This window comes from Oryctolagus cuniculus, chromosome 10, assembly GCF_964237555.1.
Source record: "Oryctolagus cuniculus chromosome 10, mOryCun1.1, whole genome shotgun sequence".
Classification (NCBI taxonomy): domain Eukaryota; kingdom Metazoa; phylum Chordata; class Mammalia; order Lagomorpha; family Leporidae; genus Oryctolagus; species Oryctolagus cuniculus.
Window position 1 is genome coordinate 102414338 of NC_091441.1, and position 19184 is coordinate 102433521.

At 48.9% G+C, this 19184-nt stretch overlaps 2 protein-coding genes across 3 annotated transcripts in view; both read left to right on the plus strand.

Moving 5' to 3' along the window:
- Nucleotides 1-2476: 2476 nt before the first annotated feature.
- Nucleotides 2477-9526, plus strand: XCR1 (X-C motif chemokine receptor 1). Its single transcript, XM_008260516.4, has 2 exons — nt 2477-2613; nt 8227-9526. Exon 2 carries the CDS (start codon nt 8258-8260, stop codon nt 9257-9259), a length of 1002 nt encoding a protein of 333 aa, XP_008258738.1. The 5' UTR covers nt 2477-2613; nt 8227-8257; the 3' UTR covers nt 9260-9526.
- Nucleotides 9527-14283: 4757 nt separating this feature from the next.
- Nucleotides 14284-19184, plus strand: part of FYCO1 (FYVE and coiled-coil domain autophagy adaptor 1) — a 78985-nt gene continuing 74084 nt past the window's right edge. For both annotated transcript variants that reach the window (XM_008260514.4, XM_070050938.1), the window contains exon 1: nt 14284-14420. The gene's annotated coding sequence lies outside the window, so the exon portion shown is untranslated. The remainder of the gene's footprint in view (nt 14421-19184) is intronic.

Here is a 19184-nt window from a genome sequence, read left to right on the forward strand (position 1 = left end):
CCCCTGCACCCACGTGGGAGACCCGGAAGAAGCTCCTGGCTCCTGGCTTCAGATTGGCACAGCTCCAGCCATTGCAGCCATCTGAGGAGTGAACCAGCAGATGGAAAACCTCTCTCTATCTCTACCTCTCTCTGTAACTCTTTCAAATAAATAAAATAAATCTTTTTAAAGAAAAGAAATGTAGCGTGTGTGTGTATGTGTGTATGAAATATTATTCAGCCATAAAAATAATTAAATCCTGATATTTGCAACAAGATATATGGAATTAGAGATCATTATGCTAATAGTGATTTAATAAGCCACATAAAGACAAATACCACTTTTTCTCATATATTAAATTTAAAATATATATAAATGTAAATGCATATTAGACTATAGATATTTATAAATGCTGTCTTCCCTGAATTATACCTCTTACATAATAATATGCCTTTCTTCATTTTATGATCTCAGTTCTGAATCCCACATATGTGATATTAAGATACCCACTCTTGCTCTCTGTATTTCCCTGGTGACTATTTAATCTCAAACTTTCCAAATCTTTTTGTTTGGATGCATCTCTTAAACACAGAGTTGGGTTTGCTGTGTGACCCATTATGAAAATCATTTTATCTTCATAAAGATTTACTTTTATTAAAATATACATATATACAGTTATAGCAATCAGTATGGCACAGTAAAACACAACAAGGTATTTATAAAATAATAGACAAATGGATTTGACAGAACAGACAGCATGTCCAGAAATAGATCTACACTAATATCACCAATTGATCTTTGAAAAGGGGACAGAAAAAATCAAATGGATAAAGGATAATCTATTCAACAAATAGTGCCAGAAATTGCAAATCTACAAGAAAAAATTAACCTAGAGACCTTACACCTTTGGCAGAATTAACTTAAAATAGATCATATAATATATAGATATATATCTATATGCAAAATACAAAAGTATTAAACTTTTAGGGGACGAAAGAGAAAATCTAGATGACCTTGGATTTTTTTCTTTTTTTTTTTTATTATTTCTTTTTGACAGGCAGAGCGGACAGTGAGAGAGAGAGAGGCAGAGAGAAAGGTCTTCCTTTTGCTGTTGGTTCACTCTCCAATGGCCGCCACGGCCAGCACGCTGCAGCCAGCGCACCGCACTGATCCGATGGTGGGAGCCAGGTACTTATCCTGGTCTCCCATGGGGTGCAGGGCCCAAGCACTTGGGCCATCCTCCACTGCACTCCCTGGCCACAGCAGAGAGCTGGCCTGGAAGAGGGGCAACCGGGACAGAATCCAGCACCCCGACCGGGACTAGAACCCGGTGTGCTGGCGCCACAAGGTGGAGGATTAGCCTGTTGAGCCGTGGCGCCTGCCTGACCTTGGATTTTTAATGGATTTTTAGACACCATACCATGGAAGAAAAAATTAAGAAGTTGGACTTCATTTAAATCAAAAGCTCTAAAAATTGAATGAATACACAAGCCACCTACTGGGGGAAGATATGTGCCAAAAAAAAATCTGATAAAGAACTTGTATCCAAAATATACAAAGACCACTTAGAAGTCAACAACAAGAAAAGAATGGAAATTTTTCAAATGGGCAAAAGATCTGAATGGACACTTCACTCCAGATGATATACAAATCACAAGTATGAGACATCCAGCATTATAGGCATCCGAGGATTGCGATTAAAGCAACAGGGACATCTCTACACGCAGCTAATTTTCTTTTAAAGGCTGACAATACCAAGTGCTGGTGAGGTCCCGGATGTGCAGCAGCAAGAGTCCTCATTCATCAGTGATGGAAGGCAGTTTTGCAGTTTGCTAGAAAGCTAAGCAAAGCATACACCATAATCCATCAACCACGCACCTAGTGACTCAGCCAGCTGAGCTCAAAATTTACGTCCACACAAAAACCCACACATAAATATGTTTAGAATGTAGTGTGCAAAGGATCTTCCATAAGTGCCAAGAAATTGGAGCAACCAAGATGTCCTGCCGTGGGTGAAGGAATCAGACATCTGTCGCAGCCTCCACACGGCAGAACTCAGGGGATGCTCGGAACGGTGTCCAACAGCATCCAACGTCCTTTCCCGATCAACCTCAAAAGAAAGGGAGGCAAAAAAGCGCTCAGCAGATTAGCCATAGGAAGGAGCTTCCTCAGTAGACAAAGGGCAGCTGGCAAGACACTAATGATGAAAAAGCTGGACGGTTTCCTGCGCGATGACAAACAAGACGAGAAGGTCCACCCTCACCACCCCTGTTCACCACTGCACTGGTGGTTCCAGCCAGGCAATCAGATAAGACAATGAAATGCCTCCAGACTGGAAAGGAGGAGACTAACTCTACATAGAAATATCAGGATGACATATATAATCTCCTAATTATATCTCTATGAAATGTGTTCTCTATGGGAATACAGGTGAAAATTGTTCAACCTAATGAACAAACTCGAAATCCGTGACTACTCCCTGTGACTTTCTCTCTCTCTTTAAGATCCTCACAGTGATCTTCCCCCACCTTCCTCTGGCTGTCTGGGCAGGGCAGGTGTTTCGATTTAAGTAGACTGTGAAACAGAGAAGCACCATTCGTGCCTTGAGACGCGTAGAAAGAGGTGTGGGTTCAGGTGAGTTCCGTTAAACTTATGTTTTCCACTGTTTTTAATAACTTCTGGATGTTCTGAAATTTAGCAGGCATCAAAACTGCACGGCATGTTAGTGAGTTTGCAGATTCCCGAGCCCACCTCTAGCAGGAGCGGGGACAGCTGGCCAGCAGGCTGTCTGAGGCCCAGAAAATCATTCAGTCTGGCCCCAGCAAGGCAACAACAGGCAGGACTCAACATTCAGTACAGCTTTGTCAGTTGGTGATGCTGTGCGGCCTGGGAATGGCGCTCTAGACGTCCACGTGGCCCGTGGCAGAAAGCTCGTTCCCCAGCCCTGCGAGACTCCGGTTCCTCCGTGCTGAGCATTCCCGAGACCTGGGTCCCTTTTGGAACAGCAGCTCTGTGGCCCCTAGCTGGAGCAGAGCTGAGAAAGCTGCCGTCGTTCTTTGGCTTATGCCAAAGGAAGTAGGGGGGTTTCTTTGGCACCGGGTCTTTATGAAAAGCCTTGTTAGCATTGGCGGTTGTATAATTTAGTTGTGTTTGTCATTGTAAATCGTATTTTTTTTTTTTGACAGGCAGAGTTAGACAGTGAGAGAGAAAAAGGTCTTCCTTCCGTTGGTTCACCCCCCAAATGGCTGCTACGGCAGGCATGCTGCGCTGCTCCGAAGCCAGGAGCCAGGTGCTTCTCCTGGTCTCCCATGGGGTGCAGGGACCCAAGCACTTGGGCCACCCTCCACTACCTTCCCGGGCCACAGCAGAGAGCTGGACTGGAAGAGGAACAACCGGGACAGAATCCGGCACCTCAACCAGGACTAGAACCCAGGGTGCCGGCACCGCAGGCGGAGGATTAGCCAAGTGAGCCGCGGTGCCGGCCTGTAAAGTGTATTAAAGATGAGGAATCTGGGACTACAGGCTCAGAGTTGAGGTGGGGAAGAGACATGGCTGGGGGCAAAGCCCCAGCGTGGTGCTGGGAGAGCTCTGGAGTGGCATCTTTGTCCTTTGTATCCACAAGAGCCTCCAGGCCCAGAACGGAATTCTGAGTAAATGAGCTAATGACCTACGGAAGAATAGGATCACTTTAAAGACATCCAGTAGTCCACTTAGTTGAACTCATAAAAGGAATGGGTGTTGAGTTTTGCCAAATGTTTTTCTGTGCTTATCAAAACCCATCATATGGTTCTTGCCTTTATTCTGTTAATATGGTGAGTTGAATTGATTAATATTCAAATATTAAAACAACCTCATACTGTGGGATAAACTCCACCTGCTCTTGTTGTATTCCCCTTGTAACACATCTTGCTGAATTCAGTTTGCTAATATTTTGTTCAGGGTTTTTGTGTCCGTGTTCATGAGGAATATTGATCTGTACTTTTCTTTTCTTGTAATTTTTGGTCTGATTTTTTCATCAGGTTAATGCTGGCCCTGTAAGACAAAGTGGAAACTATTCTAGCCTCTATTTCAGATGTTTGCATAAAATTGGCATTATTTCTTCCTCAAATATTTGAAAAAGTTCACTAGGAAAATCATCTAGTTCTGAATTTTTCTTTCTTACAAGGTCTTTTTTATAATTAGGTATATTTCCATAACAAATATAGGGTTATTCAAGTTTACTATATCTTTGCAGGTCATTTTTGGTATGTTGAATTTGTTAAAAATTTGTCCTTTTTCCCTTGTTGAATTTCTTAACATATAATGGATCATACTATTTGTTATTCTTTTAAGGTCTATAAGAGCTGTAGCAATAATTCTTCATTCACACCTGTTACTGACATTTTGTATTCTATCTTTATATTCTCAATTTTGATTAAGGTTTCATCAATTTTTAAAATATTTTTTCAAACAACCAATTTTGATTTTATTCTGTTTTCTAATTTCTTTATTTCTGCTTTTACTTTTATTTTTACCTTCCTCTTACTTAATCTGCTCTTTGTCTTCTTAAGTTATTGAATTTTGCTATTTGATTTTTGGCCTTCCTTCTTTACAATAAATGTTTAAATCTATAGATTTCTTTGTAGCTACTTTTTCAGTTGCATCCCGTGATTTTTGATTTGTGGTGTTTTCATTATTCAGTGTAGAATATTTTGTAGACTGCCTTTTAATTTCTTCTTTGATCATAAATTCTTTAGAAATATATTGCTTTATCTGCAAATTAGTGAAGCCTTCTTGATTATCTGTTCTTATTGATGGTAGTTCCCTTTTGGGTCTTTTATACGACTTGTCTTTCTCTACTGAGATGCCCTAACTTTCCGTACATCCCGAGTATCTTTTCCTTTAGCTCCTTGAGCACACTTAGCCTTGCATGTTGATTCTTACCCGCACGTTCCAACACGGAGATCAGCTCAGCGTCGGTTTCTTGATTTTTCTTTCTTTGGAACATGAGTCGTGTTTTTCTGTTTGTTCACACGCACAGTACCGCTGGATTGTAACCTGAACATTGTGAATGCTGTATTGTGTAGACTCCGGATCCTGTTTCATTCTTCTGAAAATGTCGATTACTGATTCGTTGCTGATTTGTTTGAATGGGTGTTGACTTGGCAGGCTCAACTTCTGTCTCCATGGAAGTGGGCAGCAGTTCAAAGTTCAGTTCTCTGAGCTCTCATTGTGCACTCGTGGTTCCGAGGGCAGCCAAACATCTGAGCAGGACACATGCACAGACTTTGGGCCCCTCCCTCTCTAACCCTTTCTTTCTGTGATTCCTCCCTTCATGTGACCCTGGCTGTGGTTGTCTCAGACTTGGTCATGTGGTTCTTCAAGACATAGACCACTGGGAGCTTTCTACTAGAGATGTAGCTGTCTTGCCCGTAGGCCAAGAGCATAAAAATGGGAACGTCTCCCAGCGCCATGTAGCTGTTCTCTTCTTTCAAATGACCAGATCCCCTTAGGAATGCGTGGATTTTCTGTCTATTTTGATGCAGGGTTTGAGGCCTTGTGTGTGGAAAGGTGGGTCACCCAGGAGGTTACTCAGTCATTAGCCAAAGTGGAACCCAGTTACGTTCTCTCTTACACAATAAATAATCCAGCAGTTGATGACTTGGCAGAAGCGGACTGAAAGTCATCTTGCCAGTTCATTCAAGCAGCTTTACTCAGGACCACAGATCCAGAAAAGACGGAGTAAGGCAGAGAGAGACGGAGTTCACTGGGTCAGCCAGTGGTTCCTGGCTATCCCAGAGCAGCCTGAGGACTTTAATTCTGCAGAGGTGAGAGGAAAGCATGCGGGCTCCACGGGAATGGAGAAGAGCAGTCATTCCACCTTGGGGACAGCAGCAACACAATGGTCACTCCCGTGAGCCAGCTCGTCTCTACTCTGAATTCCTGAAAGACACTCAAACGCTGCAAGTTTATAAAACTACTTGTCTTTGAGTAAGTGAAGGAGGAAGGGGAGGGAAGCTCTCTTCTTTCTCAGGAGGAGCCATTTAATTCTGAGACGTTTTCAACCACGACGCTAGAGTGCCCACGCTAACAGGTGTCCACCTGCACCCTGCAGTGGGTCAGGACAAGGGTTGTTTAGTAGACGTGGGGCTCGCCTCCATGATGTGAAGGGTGCTTAGAGGGTCTCCGTGCTGATATACCTACTTGCAACCAAAGCACCATACAAAATCTCATGTATTTGTTTAATTGCTGATTTCTTTCCGCACTCTAAAGTTCTCATTGGCAGAGACTATTATTCATGTTTATATCCTAGAATCCATAATATCTGCTATCAGTGATCACTAAGTGCTGTTTCATCAAGTCAGATATACCCATATGTAAAATATAAGTACCTGTAATTTCTATATGTCAGACAAAACCAAAAGACCATAGGCATAATTGAGAGGCTAAGAAGCACAATGAGTGGACAATACTAAGTAAAATGTTCTTTAAAATCCATAATAAAACATCATCCCAAATGAAAAAAAAAAGTCCCCAAATCCACAAATCCTTTAAAAAAGAAAACAAAAGAAATGCCAGGGAAGGAAATAGAGAAGAAGAAAAAAATAAAAAATTAAAATAAGAAGCAGAAGTGGACAGTAAAAATAGAACAGTGTGTGTATTCCTCTCTAGGAAGCAAAAAATACAAAGTAAAATCACACAAAATATCTCAGCTGTCTTCATTGAGGTCTCTGGAGACACAAATTGACTTGGCCATCTGCAGTAGCATAAATTTCAGGGTCCGTTTCCTGTTCCTCTTATCCAACCCTGGATGAGTGAGAAATGTAGGTTATTTCTCCAATTCTCCCTCTCAGATTACAAGGCTGTCCAGCTGTGGTCCCAGCTCAGCTGTCTTTGTGCACTAATGACATTCAGAAGGTCGCGTTCACACCCTGGGGCTCGGTTTCTTCTCCAATACGATCCCTTCCAGAGCAGTGTGATGTCTTAGCTCAGTGCCCACTCCCAAGTGGGTCATGAGCACTCTCTAAGTGGCGCAGGCAACAGCTTCTCCGAGCTTTCCATCCTGTTGCTCCCTTGCTCTCATCCCGTGGCAATCCCACCTTTTCTGTTCACTCTCCCTCCCTTCTCTCCCCTGCCTTCTAGTGTCTGCTGCTAACACCTCACTAAGAGACCGAGTGAGCTTGACTTGGCCCCGTCCCCTTACAGATTCCCCTCTGATGGGTCACTGGGTTGTCTCCACTTGCTCGGTCTATGAGAGGTGCTGTAAACCCCAACCCCAAAAGGGGAAGCTTCCTGCTCTGAGAGTTGACCCTCTGCGGTAGCGCAGGTTCCCTCTCCCCGTGTCTCCACATTCGTGGGAGTCTTGGGATGAGTTGATTCTATCTGTATCCTCTCTTTTGGTGGGCTGCTCCAGGAGGCAGTAGGTTCCCTGATACAATCCCGCCATGGGATTTCTGCATTTTGTGAGATGAAGGAGAGGAGGATAAGGAAGAGGGAAGGAAGGAAGGGAGGGGAAGGAGGGTTAGTGAACTGCACTAGATATTTGTTGAATAAATGAGTGTGGGATCTCTCGCCTTCTTTTGTGGGTAAGGAGCTAAGGTTCAGACAGGTGAGTTGATCCAAGAGCACAGTAATGGGCCCACATTTATTTTTTGACAGGCAGAGTGGACAGTGAGAGAGAGAGAGACAGAGAGAAAGGTCTTCCTTTTGCCGTTGGTTCACCCTCCAATGGCCGCTGCGGCCAGCGCGCTGCGGCCGGCGCACCACGCTGATCCGATGGCAGGAGCCAGGTGCTTCTCCTGGTCTCCCATGGGGTGCAGGGCCCAAGCACTTGGGCCATCTCCACTGCACTCCCGGGCCACAGCAGAGAGCTGGCCTGGAAGAGGGGCAACTGGGACAGAATCTGGCGCCCTGACCGGGACTAGAACCCGGTGTGCTGGCGCCGCAAGGCGGAGGATTAGCCTAGTGAGCCGCAGCGCCAGCCTATGGGCCCACATTTGATCTCAGGTTTTTAACTCCACTTCCACCACAGTTTTCCCTACATCTGCATGGATTGTGTAAATCAAGGCACTGCTTCCTTTACCAAGGAAGTCCCACTGTGTATGTGTGTGTGTGTGGGGGGGGGGGGGGTTGATGTTAGCAAACTCAACACTATGCTTAGCGACTGTTGGTTCCTGACAGCTCACCAGCCCGCAGCTGGTCTGTGGCCCCTACTGTTTGTAGCCTGAGCACCCCCCTGCTGTAAATGCCACCTGTCCTTGGTTTTAGATGCCTTCACCTCCCCTGCCGTGCAAGCCAGATGGAGTCCTCGGGCACCCTCGAGTCCACCACGCCTTTTGAGTACGACATTGAGAGCCTCCTGTGTGAGAGCAAGACTTTTGTCTTCGCCACCTTCGCCACCACCATCCTGTACTGCCTGGTGTTCCTCCTCAGCCTGGTGGGCAACAGCCTGGTGCTGTGGGTGCTGGTGAAATTCGAGAACCTGGAGTCCCTCACCAACGTCTTCATCCTCAACCTGTGCCTGTCTGACCTGGTCTTCTCCTGCTTGCTGCCCGTGTGGGTCTCCACCTTCTACTGGGGCTGGGTGCTGGGAGACTTCCTCTGCAAGCTGCTCAGCATGGCCTTCTCCCTCAGCCTCTACAGCAGTATCTTCTTCCTGACCGTCATGACCATCCACCGCTACCTGTCAGTGGTCAGCCCCCTCTCCAGCCTGCGCGTCCACACCCTGCGCTGCCGCGTGCTGGCGACCGTGGCCGTGTGGGCAGCCAGCCTGCTGTCCTCCGTGGGCGATGCCATCTTCCACCAGGTGCTGTCGTCCGACTGTGCGTATTCGGAACTCTGGGGGTTCCTGGCCTCGGTGTACCAGCACAACATCTTCTTCCTGCTGTCCATGGCCGTCATCCTATTCTGCTACGTACAGATTCTCAGGACCCTGTTCCGCTCGCGGTCCAAACGCCGCCACCGGACGGTCAGGCTCATCTTCGCCATCGTGACCGCCTACTTCCTCAGTTGGGCTCCCTACAACATCATCCTGTTCCTGGAGACCCTGCTGAAAACAGGGGTCATCCGGAGCTGCGAGGTCAGCCAGCATCTGGGCTACGCCGTGCTCATCAGCCGGAACGTGGCCTTCTCGCACTGCTGTTTCAACCCCGTGCTCTACGTCTTCGTCGGGGTCAAGTTCCGCAGACACCTCAAAAGTCTCCTGCGGCGGTTCTGGCTGTGCCGGCAGCAGGTGCCCAGCCCGCCCCCGCTCCCCCAGTCCCCAGGTGCCTTCATCTACGAGGGGGCCTCCTTCTACTGAGGGGAGTGGGACGGGGCAGGTGGAGGTGGACAGCACGTTGGGAAAGAGGCATCTGTGGGGACCTGGCTTGAGGTTCGCGTTCGCACGACTCGGGAGGTACACTTTTAACATACTATGAAAACCTTTCCAAGGCACTTTGCAAAGAACCGCGGGCATCTGGGGCGGGAGGAACCACTCTTATCTACCCCATTCTTACTCTGTTTATAACTGGTTCAACTTTCCGCCTTTTATCTTTCCTAATAAACACAAGATGGATTTAAAAAAAAACACTGAATACTCCAATTTTTCAAAGTACCTGTTGTTTATTTCAAAATAGAGGAAACACGAATGTTGGTCTCATAGGAAATGATATCTGTTCTTCTGGCTAAGCCCTTAGCAAGGCACTTCCCTTCCTTTGGAGTTTACTTCCTCATTTTCATACAATTTTTTAAAGCTTTATTTTATTTATTTGAAAGGCAAAGTGACAGAGAAAAAGAGAGGGCCAGAGAAAGAGATCTTCCATCTGCTGATTCATTCTTGAAATGACCAAAATGGCTGGGGGAGCCAGAAGCCTGGAATTCCATTCAGGCCTCCCACATGGGTGCAGGGGCCCAACCACTTGAGCCGTCTTCTGCTGCTTTCTTAGGTGCGTTAGCAGGGAGCTGAACTGGAAGTGGAGCAGCTGGGACTTGAACCAGTGCTCCAACATGGGATGGTGACGTCACAGGTGGCATTGTAGGCAGCAGTTTAACCTGCTGCACCACTAGACTGGCACGCTTCCTCATCTTAACTATAAAGGTCTGAACTCGGCCATCTCTGATCCCCCTGGCCTGGAAACAAAGTCTGTGCATCTATAATTCATAATCTGCCTTGGTTGAAGACGTGTTCCAGATCGAACTGTGTCATCCTGAGCCCCAGTTCCTCTGAATACGACCAGATGTGGAAACAGAGTTGTTGAAGATGTGACTAGCTGAGATGAGATGATCCTGGGGTAATGTGAGCCCCTGAGCCAATAGGAGTGGTGTCCTTACAATAAGGGGCAAATGAACCCAGACAAAGGCACAGGAGAGACCCTGTGAAGGTTGGAGCTGTGTGGCCACAGCCAGGAAACCCCCAGCAGCCAGGAGAGAGGCATGGAGCAGAGTCTCCCCTTCCATCTCGGAGCTGACTCCCTGACGAATTGACCCCACACTTCAGGTTTCCAGGATGTTGCAACGGTGATCTGTGTCGTTTGAGACTCCCAGTCGTGGAGCTTCCCTATGGCACAGGACACACATTTCATTGAGTAGAAGGGTAATCCCAGTGACCTGCAAACCTTCCAGATCTGCCTCGCCTACACAGGAGGCTCCACCTAACTGAAGCCAGGCGTACAGGACCAGAAGCAAGACTCAGACTCGGGAAGTGCAGCCAAAGTGCGACTTTACTAGCAGTCAGGTGTCTGGTGGGCCAGAGCATCCGGCGGGGTTCACAGCCACTGATTGACTTCCTAGCACGCAGGTCCCTCCCTGCTTCCTCATTGGCTGAGTACTACAGGTTACAATCTTCCCAGCAAGTGCCTCAGCTGTTTTGGCCACGCCCACCTTTCTAGGTGCATGTAACCTAGGAAGCTTTCTACACCGCTGTAAGCCGTTGTGCTAGCTCGTTGTCTACTCCCAGCTAAACACCTTACTTTGAAAATGAAAGAAATGTTCACTTCTCACAGAGAGGAAGCCCCCAAGCAAGGAAGAGGCCCAGCCACCAAATCAACACATGCCACCACATGTGTGAAAGAGGTTACAGAGATTGACTCCTGCTCATCCTTGTTGAGGGTCAGCCTACAAGCCAGAAGGCCCCACCCAAAAATCCTTGAGGGAGTGGGGAGTTTCAAAATGATCAGCCAAGACAGACACGGGGGCCTTCATTCAAGGAGCACCGCTGGGTAGCTCCGGCCAGCGCCTTTTATTATTTAGTCTTAGGTTTAACTAGTAACATAACAATTAGGAATGTACATTGCAAAAGGCTAACAATTAGGCACAAGCAGGGGATGCATGCATCACGTGACATATTTATGGTGGGAAGTAAAAGGTCAGGTTGCTCCTGGTGGTCATATTGTTTGGCTCATTTTCTATGCCCTTGAAGTACGGTAAGGAGTTTTCCTTAAAGTAATACCTAATAATAACCCAATCCTTCTGCTTACTGCTGCGGCCTTCCATTTCGGAAGGTGTGCCACCTGCTTAGGCAGAAGCAGGACCACAGCCATGTCCAATATCCAGGAGGCTGTGGCCTCACTCTGAGCACCTAGGCAGTGTCCATTACAACGGAGGCCGTTTGACAGGTGGCACCAGCAGGCCCCCACCGGCGCTTCTCTCGGGAGCGGCACTGCTCCCTGCCACGGCCGACAGAGCTGCCCACTGGGCAGTGAAGCTCTGGGGAAGTGGCCAGGTCATGGACCTAATGGTTATCTTTTGGTGGGAAAGATAAGCGTTTCTCCAAGGTGTCTTTTCTAGTTTCTCCCCATGCCTTAGGTGTAGCTGATGTCCTTTATTCTGAGAGCCAAGAGCTAGTCTGGACAAAAAGTAGAACATTATTTCTCTACTCAGAATACAGCGAGAGCTCGTTACACAATCCTGGACAAGCAAATACTTAAATCCTTCCGAGGTCGGTCTTGATGCCTCACTAACAAGAAGGCCACTGCATCAGGAATCTGAGACCAGGATTCTAGTCCCAGCTCTGCGGCTCGCTGGCTGGGGCCCCACTGCAAATGGTGATGGTGATGAGGATGGTGGTGGTGGTGCTGATGACAATGTAGCCAGTAAAAATGCAGCACTAACTTTATGTCACCCCCGTGATAGGGCATGAGTCTTATCTCGCTTAGTGTCCACAAAACCATTTGAAATTGCTGCTATGGCTTCTGTTTCATAGAAGACGACGGTGAACTGAAAGCAAATTGCCCAAGGTCGCTTAGTCAGGGTTCAAGCCTCAGCCTTCCACCAGTGCACTGGGCCTCCTTCCGTAAGCCCAGGAGCATTTCTAGGCTCTTAGTTTTTTAACCTGTTATACAAGGGATTAAATCAGAGGTTTTGTCCACCCTCTCCCCACCAGGGATTGCATGATAGAAGCACTTGGAGCCGGCGCTGCGGCTCACTAGGCTAATCCTCCGCCTTGCAGCGCTGGCACACCGGGTTCTAGTCCTGGTCAGGGCGCCGGATTCTGTCCCGGTTGCCCCTCTTCCAGGCCAGCTCTCTGCTGTGGCCCGTGAAGGCAGTGGAGGATGGCCCAAGTGCTTGGGCCCTGCACCCCATGGGAGACCACAGCGGCCATTGGAGGGTGAACCAACGGCAAAAAGGAAGACCTTTCTCTCTGTCTCTCTCTCTCACTGTCCACTCTGCCTGTCAAAAAAAAAAAAAAAAAAAAAAAAAAAAAAAAAAAAAAGGCACTTGGGGAGGTATTTAAAAATATAGATGCACAGTTCCCATCCAGACCTCTACTCTCAGGTGCACCTCTGTTATTCCCTGGCCCTATGCTCTATTCTCCCTTCGCACTGGCCTCCTTGCAGCTCCTCAGTCACACCAGCTGCACGTCTTGACCCCAAGCCTTTGCGCTGAGTGTGCTTTCTGCCTTTCAGCTGTCCACGAGGCTCACTCTATGGCCAGCTCACCATGTGGCGTCCCCAGGACGTGACTGCCTTAGGGTAGTCAGAATTCTTATCTGAAAGTGCTTGGGTCCCTGCAAACCCACACGGGAGACCTGGATGGACTTCCAGGTTCCTGGCTTCAGCTTGGCCCAGTCCCAGCTATTGTGGCCGTTTGGGGAGTGAACCAGTAGATGGAAGATCTCGCGCTCTCTCGCTTCTCTAACTCTGCCATTCAAATAAGTAATTTTTTTTTTTAAAAAAAGCATACAGTACCAAATCCTTCTCATCCTTAATGTCTCATAATATCTTCACATTGTGGTTAGAGCTATGTTTTTACTGGCTCCTTGGATGACTTTTCCTTTTGTCATCTCCCCCACTCTCTCTTGTTTCGTGACAGTTTTCCATCCTGCTAACAAAAATGAGAATCACTTGTATTCATGTCCTTCCTCCCAACTTCACTCCTCAACTGACAACTCTAAGTCACTGTGCCATCCACTTTATATCTAATTTACAAAAGGTGGCTAACGAGATGCCATAACCTAAAGTCAGCTAAGAAATACACTTCCTTTCCTGTAGTATTCTACCCAAACAACTCCCCATTTTGTGACTGCGGCTCTCAAGGGGGTGCTACCAGCTTAGAGCTGGGACAGAGGGTGCTTCTGGCAGAGGGTAGAGGACCGATGGTTCGTCAGTGCTAGGGAATGGGTCCAATCACCGGCTAAAGTTCCCGGTGTACACTTCCTCCTCGAATGTGCCCGACGGACACAGTTCATCAAATGCTTTCTGTCCTGTTGTATCCAGCTCTACAGCTCTGTGCACTACACAACTTACAAACAGAAGTTGGGCTGGGAATGGGATGGAGCACTTTAACACACACCGTTGGAGCACTGATTTTAAGTGAGTCACACTGTTAAGTGAGGGGACAAATCTATGATAGCAGGCTCAGTGATTGTAATGCTTTTTATTTAGCTCAATACATGTATTTATTCAAAAGTATCCTACCACATAATCAATATACAAATATTAATGCGCTATTTTATTTTATGTTATTTGGAATAAGTATTTAGAATCCAGGTGTACGCGAGTACTTCAAAAAGTTCGTGGAAAATATAATTAGAAGATAATTTATTTGGGTGCAAAAATAACTCAAAATCCATGCAGTTTTTCCCATACGTATTTTCCACAAAAATTTTGACGTACCCTCGTATTTTACATTTACAGCACAAGGGCTCAACTATGCGGATCGCGAACAGGAATTGCGGTCACACTTGACCCCGGAGATTGCAAGAGTTAATCTGGGGGCTGGTTTGGCAGGCTGGAGGGCAGAGAAGGAGCTGATGAAGCTGCAAACCTCTGCGCTGTGGAGCATGCCGGGAGTCGTAGTCCGTCGTGGGGCCCCATGGGAGTTGTAGGCCCACGCCCCACGCAGCCTGCCGGGAGTTGTGGTTCGCGCGCGCCCGCCCGCCCGCGGCTGGGTGTACGCGTCATGGCTGCCGGTACAGCGCTCCAGTACTCTTCCGCTTGGTCCCAGAAAGTTTCGGTTCTGCCCCGCCGTGGACCCACGAGCGCGTAAGTGCCGCGGGGGACCGGCAGGACTCTGGGAGCACCGGGTTTGCCCTCTAGCCCGTATCAGAGAGCTTCGCTCGGGTGCGGTTTGTCACCTGTTGCCCTTATCGGCCCCGCCCATCCCGGCTCTCCCGCAGACCCTGCCCGGGTCCCAGCGCTTGCCCGGCGCGCCTCGGAAGCGCTCCGGCGGGTGGAAACTGCCCCTGGAACCCGGGCTGCCCCCGGTGGTCGGTTGAAAAGACAGAGCCCAAGCCCCCGTTCCAAGACCCCAGCCGGCCGAGGGGTCGCGCAGGAGCCCACCGAGAGGGGCCTCCGAACAACCGCGGCTTGCGCTGTCCTCGGGCAGCCTAGTTTCTGGCCCAGCCGGGCTGGGACAGCCCAGACGTGCAGCGGGCACCGCTCTGCGGAAGCGGGGGCCGTCCCCGTCCCGGGAGGGGTCTGCTCGTTCCCTTTGGCCGTTCGTTTTACCCACTGCCCCTCGTGCGCAGGGGCAGGGTGTCTGCATAGCCCTCAGGTGATCCTTCCGTAAAAACCTTTTGAGTGGCTTTTGCATGGTCTCTCTCTGGTGTGGCTGCGCTGGGTGCAGAGGGCGAAACTTCATTTTTCCTAAGAAAAGCAGCACGTACGGTTGACATGTTATCCAAGCAGCCCCCTGTGCATTCAACGTGTGTCCACCCTGTGGCCCTCGGCACTGCCCGCCGCTCCAGACAAAAAAAAAAAAAAAAAAAAAAAAAAAAAACAGAACAAGAGCGCTGGTGGACACGGCCAGGGTTGGCGGGTTGGGAGCCCCTGTGTCCCCAGCTTGTGTTAGCACAGCAGTTTTCTTTCCCAACAGAGAAATGGGTCAGGGGCCTTTGAGCCGCAGAGGATCAGGGCTTAATCTGCTCACTGCCCTCCTGTGGCCGCTGGCCTAGTGGCCTCCGGCAGCAAGCTTAATCCCCTGCCATCTGCCTGGGGCTGCTGAGGGGTGCAGGGGCCCCGAGCTCCCGCCTTTTGAAGTGGACTTCGAGTAGAGGCTCCCCTTGACCCTCCCTTGTATGACAACCACTATTTATTTATTTATTTATTTGAAAGTGAGAATGACAGAGAGAGGGAGAGAGATCTTCCATCTGCTGGTTCACTCCCCAGATGGCCACGATGGCCAGGGCAGGGCCAGGCTGAAGCCAGCGAGTCTGGAACTCCATCTGGGTCTCCCACGTGAATGATAGGGACCGAAACACTTAGGCCATCTTCTGCTGCTTTTCCCAGGCCATTAGCAGGGAGCTGGTTCAGAAGTGGAGTAGCCAGGACTTGAACCAACACCCATATGGGATGTTGGTGTCGGTTGCGGCAGCTTTACCCACAGCACCACAACACTAGCACCAAGAACCACTATTCCTAAAGTGTTGAATGCCCCCTACTAGTTGTGGGCCATGGTTATGGCCACGGTGATGGCTGCCAGCCTCCTGATTAAAGAAATATGAAGGGAAACAGGGCTTATTCGCTCATGTGAAAAGTCTGCCTCTTTGCGTAGCCTTCATTTTTTAAACATTATTTTCAGTCACTGACTAGAAAAATAGTGAAACATCCAGAATCACTGAAAGACTTGTATAGGGACCATCCATATATTTAAGGCAATAGTTTACTTTGATTTTGTTTTTACATTTGCTTTAGGGATTGGTAACAGCCCCGGGCGGGGATCCTCCAGCTGCCCCTGGGCTGAGTTTAGGGCACTGGCGTGGGTTCAGGAGCCAGATCTGTAGCCTGGCCCATTTTGAGTGGGATATGTGTGATGAGCGGACCCACTTCTAACAGAGTAAGATCTGAGCCGCGCGTGGGTGGCTTTGATCCAGGTTGGTCACCAAGGCTGTGGGTGCTGCTTCCAGATCATAGAGTAGATACTCAAAAAATAACAGCTCCTCCCACCACCCCACTACCCTATCCTGGGGTTTGGCTGCTGGGTAACCTGTGTTTTCTAGAGATTCCAGACACAACTTTGGTGACTCAAAACCAGAATCTTACCACAGGAGGCAGGGAAGCCTGTGTCTAGCTATGGGCTCTTGGCAGACTCGGCTGGTAGAGTCGGGAACCAGTCACTGCGAGCGGGCCCAGGCGCTGGTGCTGGTAGCCATAGAGAAGTCATTTGTGTCCCTGGCTCGCCTAGTGGCTGCTGTATTCCTTCCTTGCTCAAGAGTTTCATTTGTGATCTTAGTGCCCGTTCCTTGCAGATAGCAGCTCTTGGCTGCACTAAGAGCCTCTATTTGAATAAGTAAACCAGCAGGGTGGGAATTGGAGTGTTGCTGCCCATCTACCAATGGAAATTTTGTCTACCTGGTTATTTTCCAAATGCTTTAAATTTATTTCTCATCTTTGAAAGGCAAACACGCACACACACACACACACACACACAGAGGTCGGTTATCCATTTGCTGATTCACTCCCCAAATGCCCACAACAGCCAGGTAGGCATAGGCCAGGTGAAAGCCAGGAGCCCAGCCAGGTCTCCCAGCTGGGTGGCAAGGACCCAAGTGCTGAGCTGTCACCTGCTGCTTCCCAGGGTACACATCAGTGGGAAGCTGGATTGCAAGAAGAGGAGCTAGGACTCAAAGCAGGCGCTGATGTGGGATGCAGTCATTTAAAGCTGTCTCTTACCCACTGTGCCAAATGCCAGCCCTAGCTCCCCGTTGGTTTTGATGTGCCACTAAATCTGGCTGAAGTAACTGCACCATCCCCATCACTAGACCTTAAGCCTTCAAACACACAGGTCCCATGGCTTTGAGAAGCTGGGATGGCAGAAGCCGTGCTTGCTTGGGCAAGAGGAGTTTTTTCCTTTGGCGCGCGTTGGAACCAGTCGGCCTGATGGTTTGGTGACTGCCCATAGCTATTCCTGTTCACAGGTTCTCTGTGGCGTTTGAAGGGCACCAGGGGCCCGTTTCTGGCTGTCCGGATCCAGTTTGCAGGGATGAGGATGTGAGCATCAGTGTGGTTCAGAAGCCAGAAAAAGGAGAATCTGTGGTTTGAATGCTGTCATCTAGTGGCTGGTTTGGGGGCCCAAAGGCTGGTTGGCCAACCGCCCCAGAGGCCTGGAGTACTGCACCCTTGGCCAAAGGCAGCAAATCAAATCACAGGAGTCTTTGGCATCCAAGAAAAGCTCGCACACTTGAAAAAACCCCCAAAAAACCGTTTCACACAAGCCCTGAACACAGGGGGGCTGGGCCAGAGCAGAGAGTCCCTGCGAGAAGCCCAGCACGGGGCTGATCCTGGAGGCCGGCTGCCTTTTGTAGCTGCAGAGAGCAGAGAGGGGCACTCGGAAGCTTAGCCAGGGCCAGCCGTGGAGAATGTCTGCTTTCTCCCTCTCGCACCCCCTCCCCAGGCACCGATTCTGAATCACTCCCTGCACAGTGCGCCTTGCAAGGCAAGAAGAGGTCAGACAACTTCCGGAGAGGCAGATTGCTGGGAAGTAGTGTGGTGAGCTAAACAGACTGTGAACCTTGACTTCGTCTTCCCACGTTGGCGTTGTTTGTTACATAATAGGGAGCGAAAAGTTCACATAACAAGCCTGCTTCCAGAATCCGAATAGGGTCCAGACTGACAAAACTCGGCTGCTGCTGGTGAGAGGGCTGACTCCGGCTTCAGAGCCGGCCTGGGCCTCGGGCCCCGCCCCTGCTGCTCTCGCCCGGGGTCCCTTGGCTTCTGCCCAGGCTGCTATCCTGCTGCTCTTAACTACACAATACCGCGCACTGAGTGGCTCAAGCAGCACAAATGTGTTTTCTCATAGCTCTGGAGGCTGGAAGTCGAGCATCAAGATAATGGCAGGTTTAGCTTCTCCTGAGGGCTTTTTCTCTGGCTGGCAGACAGCTGCTGTGTCCTCCTGTGGCCTTCCTCTCTGCTCACCCGTCTCGAGTGTCCTGTGTGTCCAGATTTCCTGTTTTTAAAAGGACACCAGTCTGATTGCATTAGGATCCACCCTCACAGCCTCATTTCATCTCAATGATCTGTTTGTTCTGTGACACGGGAGTTAGGGCTTCAACCTGTGAATGTAGGCATTGCAGGGGTGGGGACTGCGACAGTGGGGTTGGCAGTGGCGGCAGCAGTGGTATCGTCCTGGCTGGGGTGGGAGAGGCTCCTGGGCACAGCCTCCTCCGGTGGTGTTCACTCTCCTGTCCATGCTGAAGCCGGCAGACCAGAGGAGTTGGCCATTAGTAGGTGTGGGCAGAGACCAGTCTTGCTTAGTGGAGGGAACAGAGCTTCCAAACCCCAACAGGGAGGCCAGGACACAGCCAGGCAGAAGAACGGGCAAGAGGAGAGGTCTCTGAGCCTGAGGATGGAGGCCTCGAAGGCCAGACTGAGAGAGTCCCACACCTGTCTGGCAGTATTTACCAGGACAGTGTCTCAGAACATTGCGCTCTTGGTAAAGGCAGGTGAGGTGGGGAGAGTGGAACAGATACGCTGCGTCCGTATTATATTATCCCATTCACTCTTCGAATAATAGTCTTGTGTTGTTTTCACAGTAGTGGCAATATAATGTCCACGGTTACAACTTGATTTTTGCAATGCACTGCTTTAGTCAATATAAGAATAATTTATGTTCAACAAAGGAAAATTTAAAACAGAATTTTTAAAAAATGTACCCATATTCCCAGCATTGAAAGATTGTCATTATTATTTACATTTGGGGCACATTTCTAGGCCTCAAGGTTTAGTTTGCTTAATGGAGCAGGGATCTCTGGGTGTTTTTCATTCACTCATTCATTCAGCAAGGAGTTGATTAAGGGCTCTCCTTGTGCT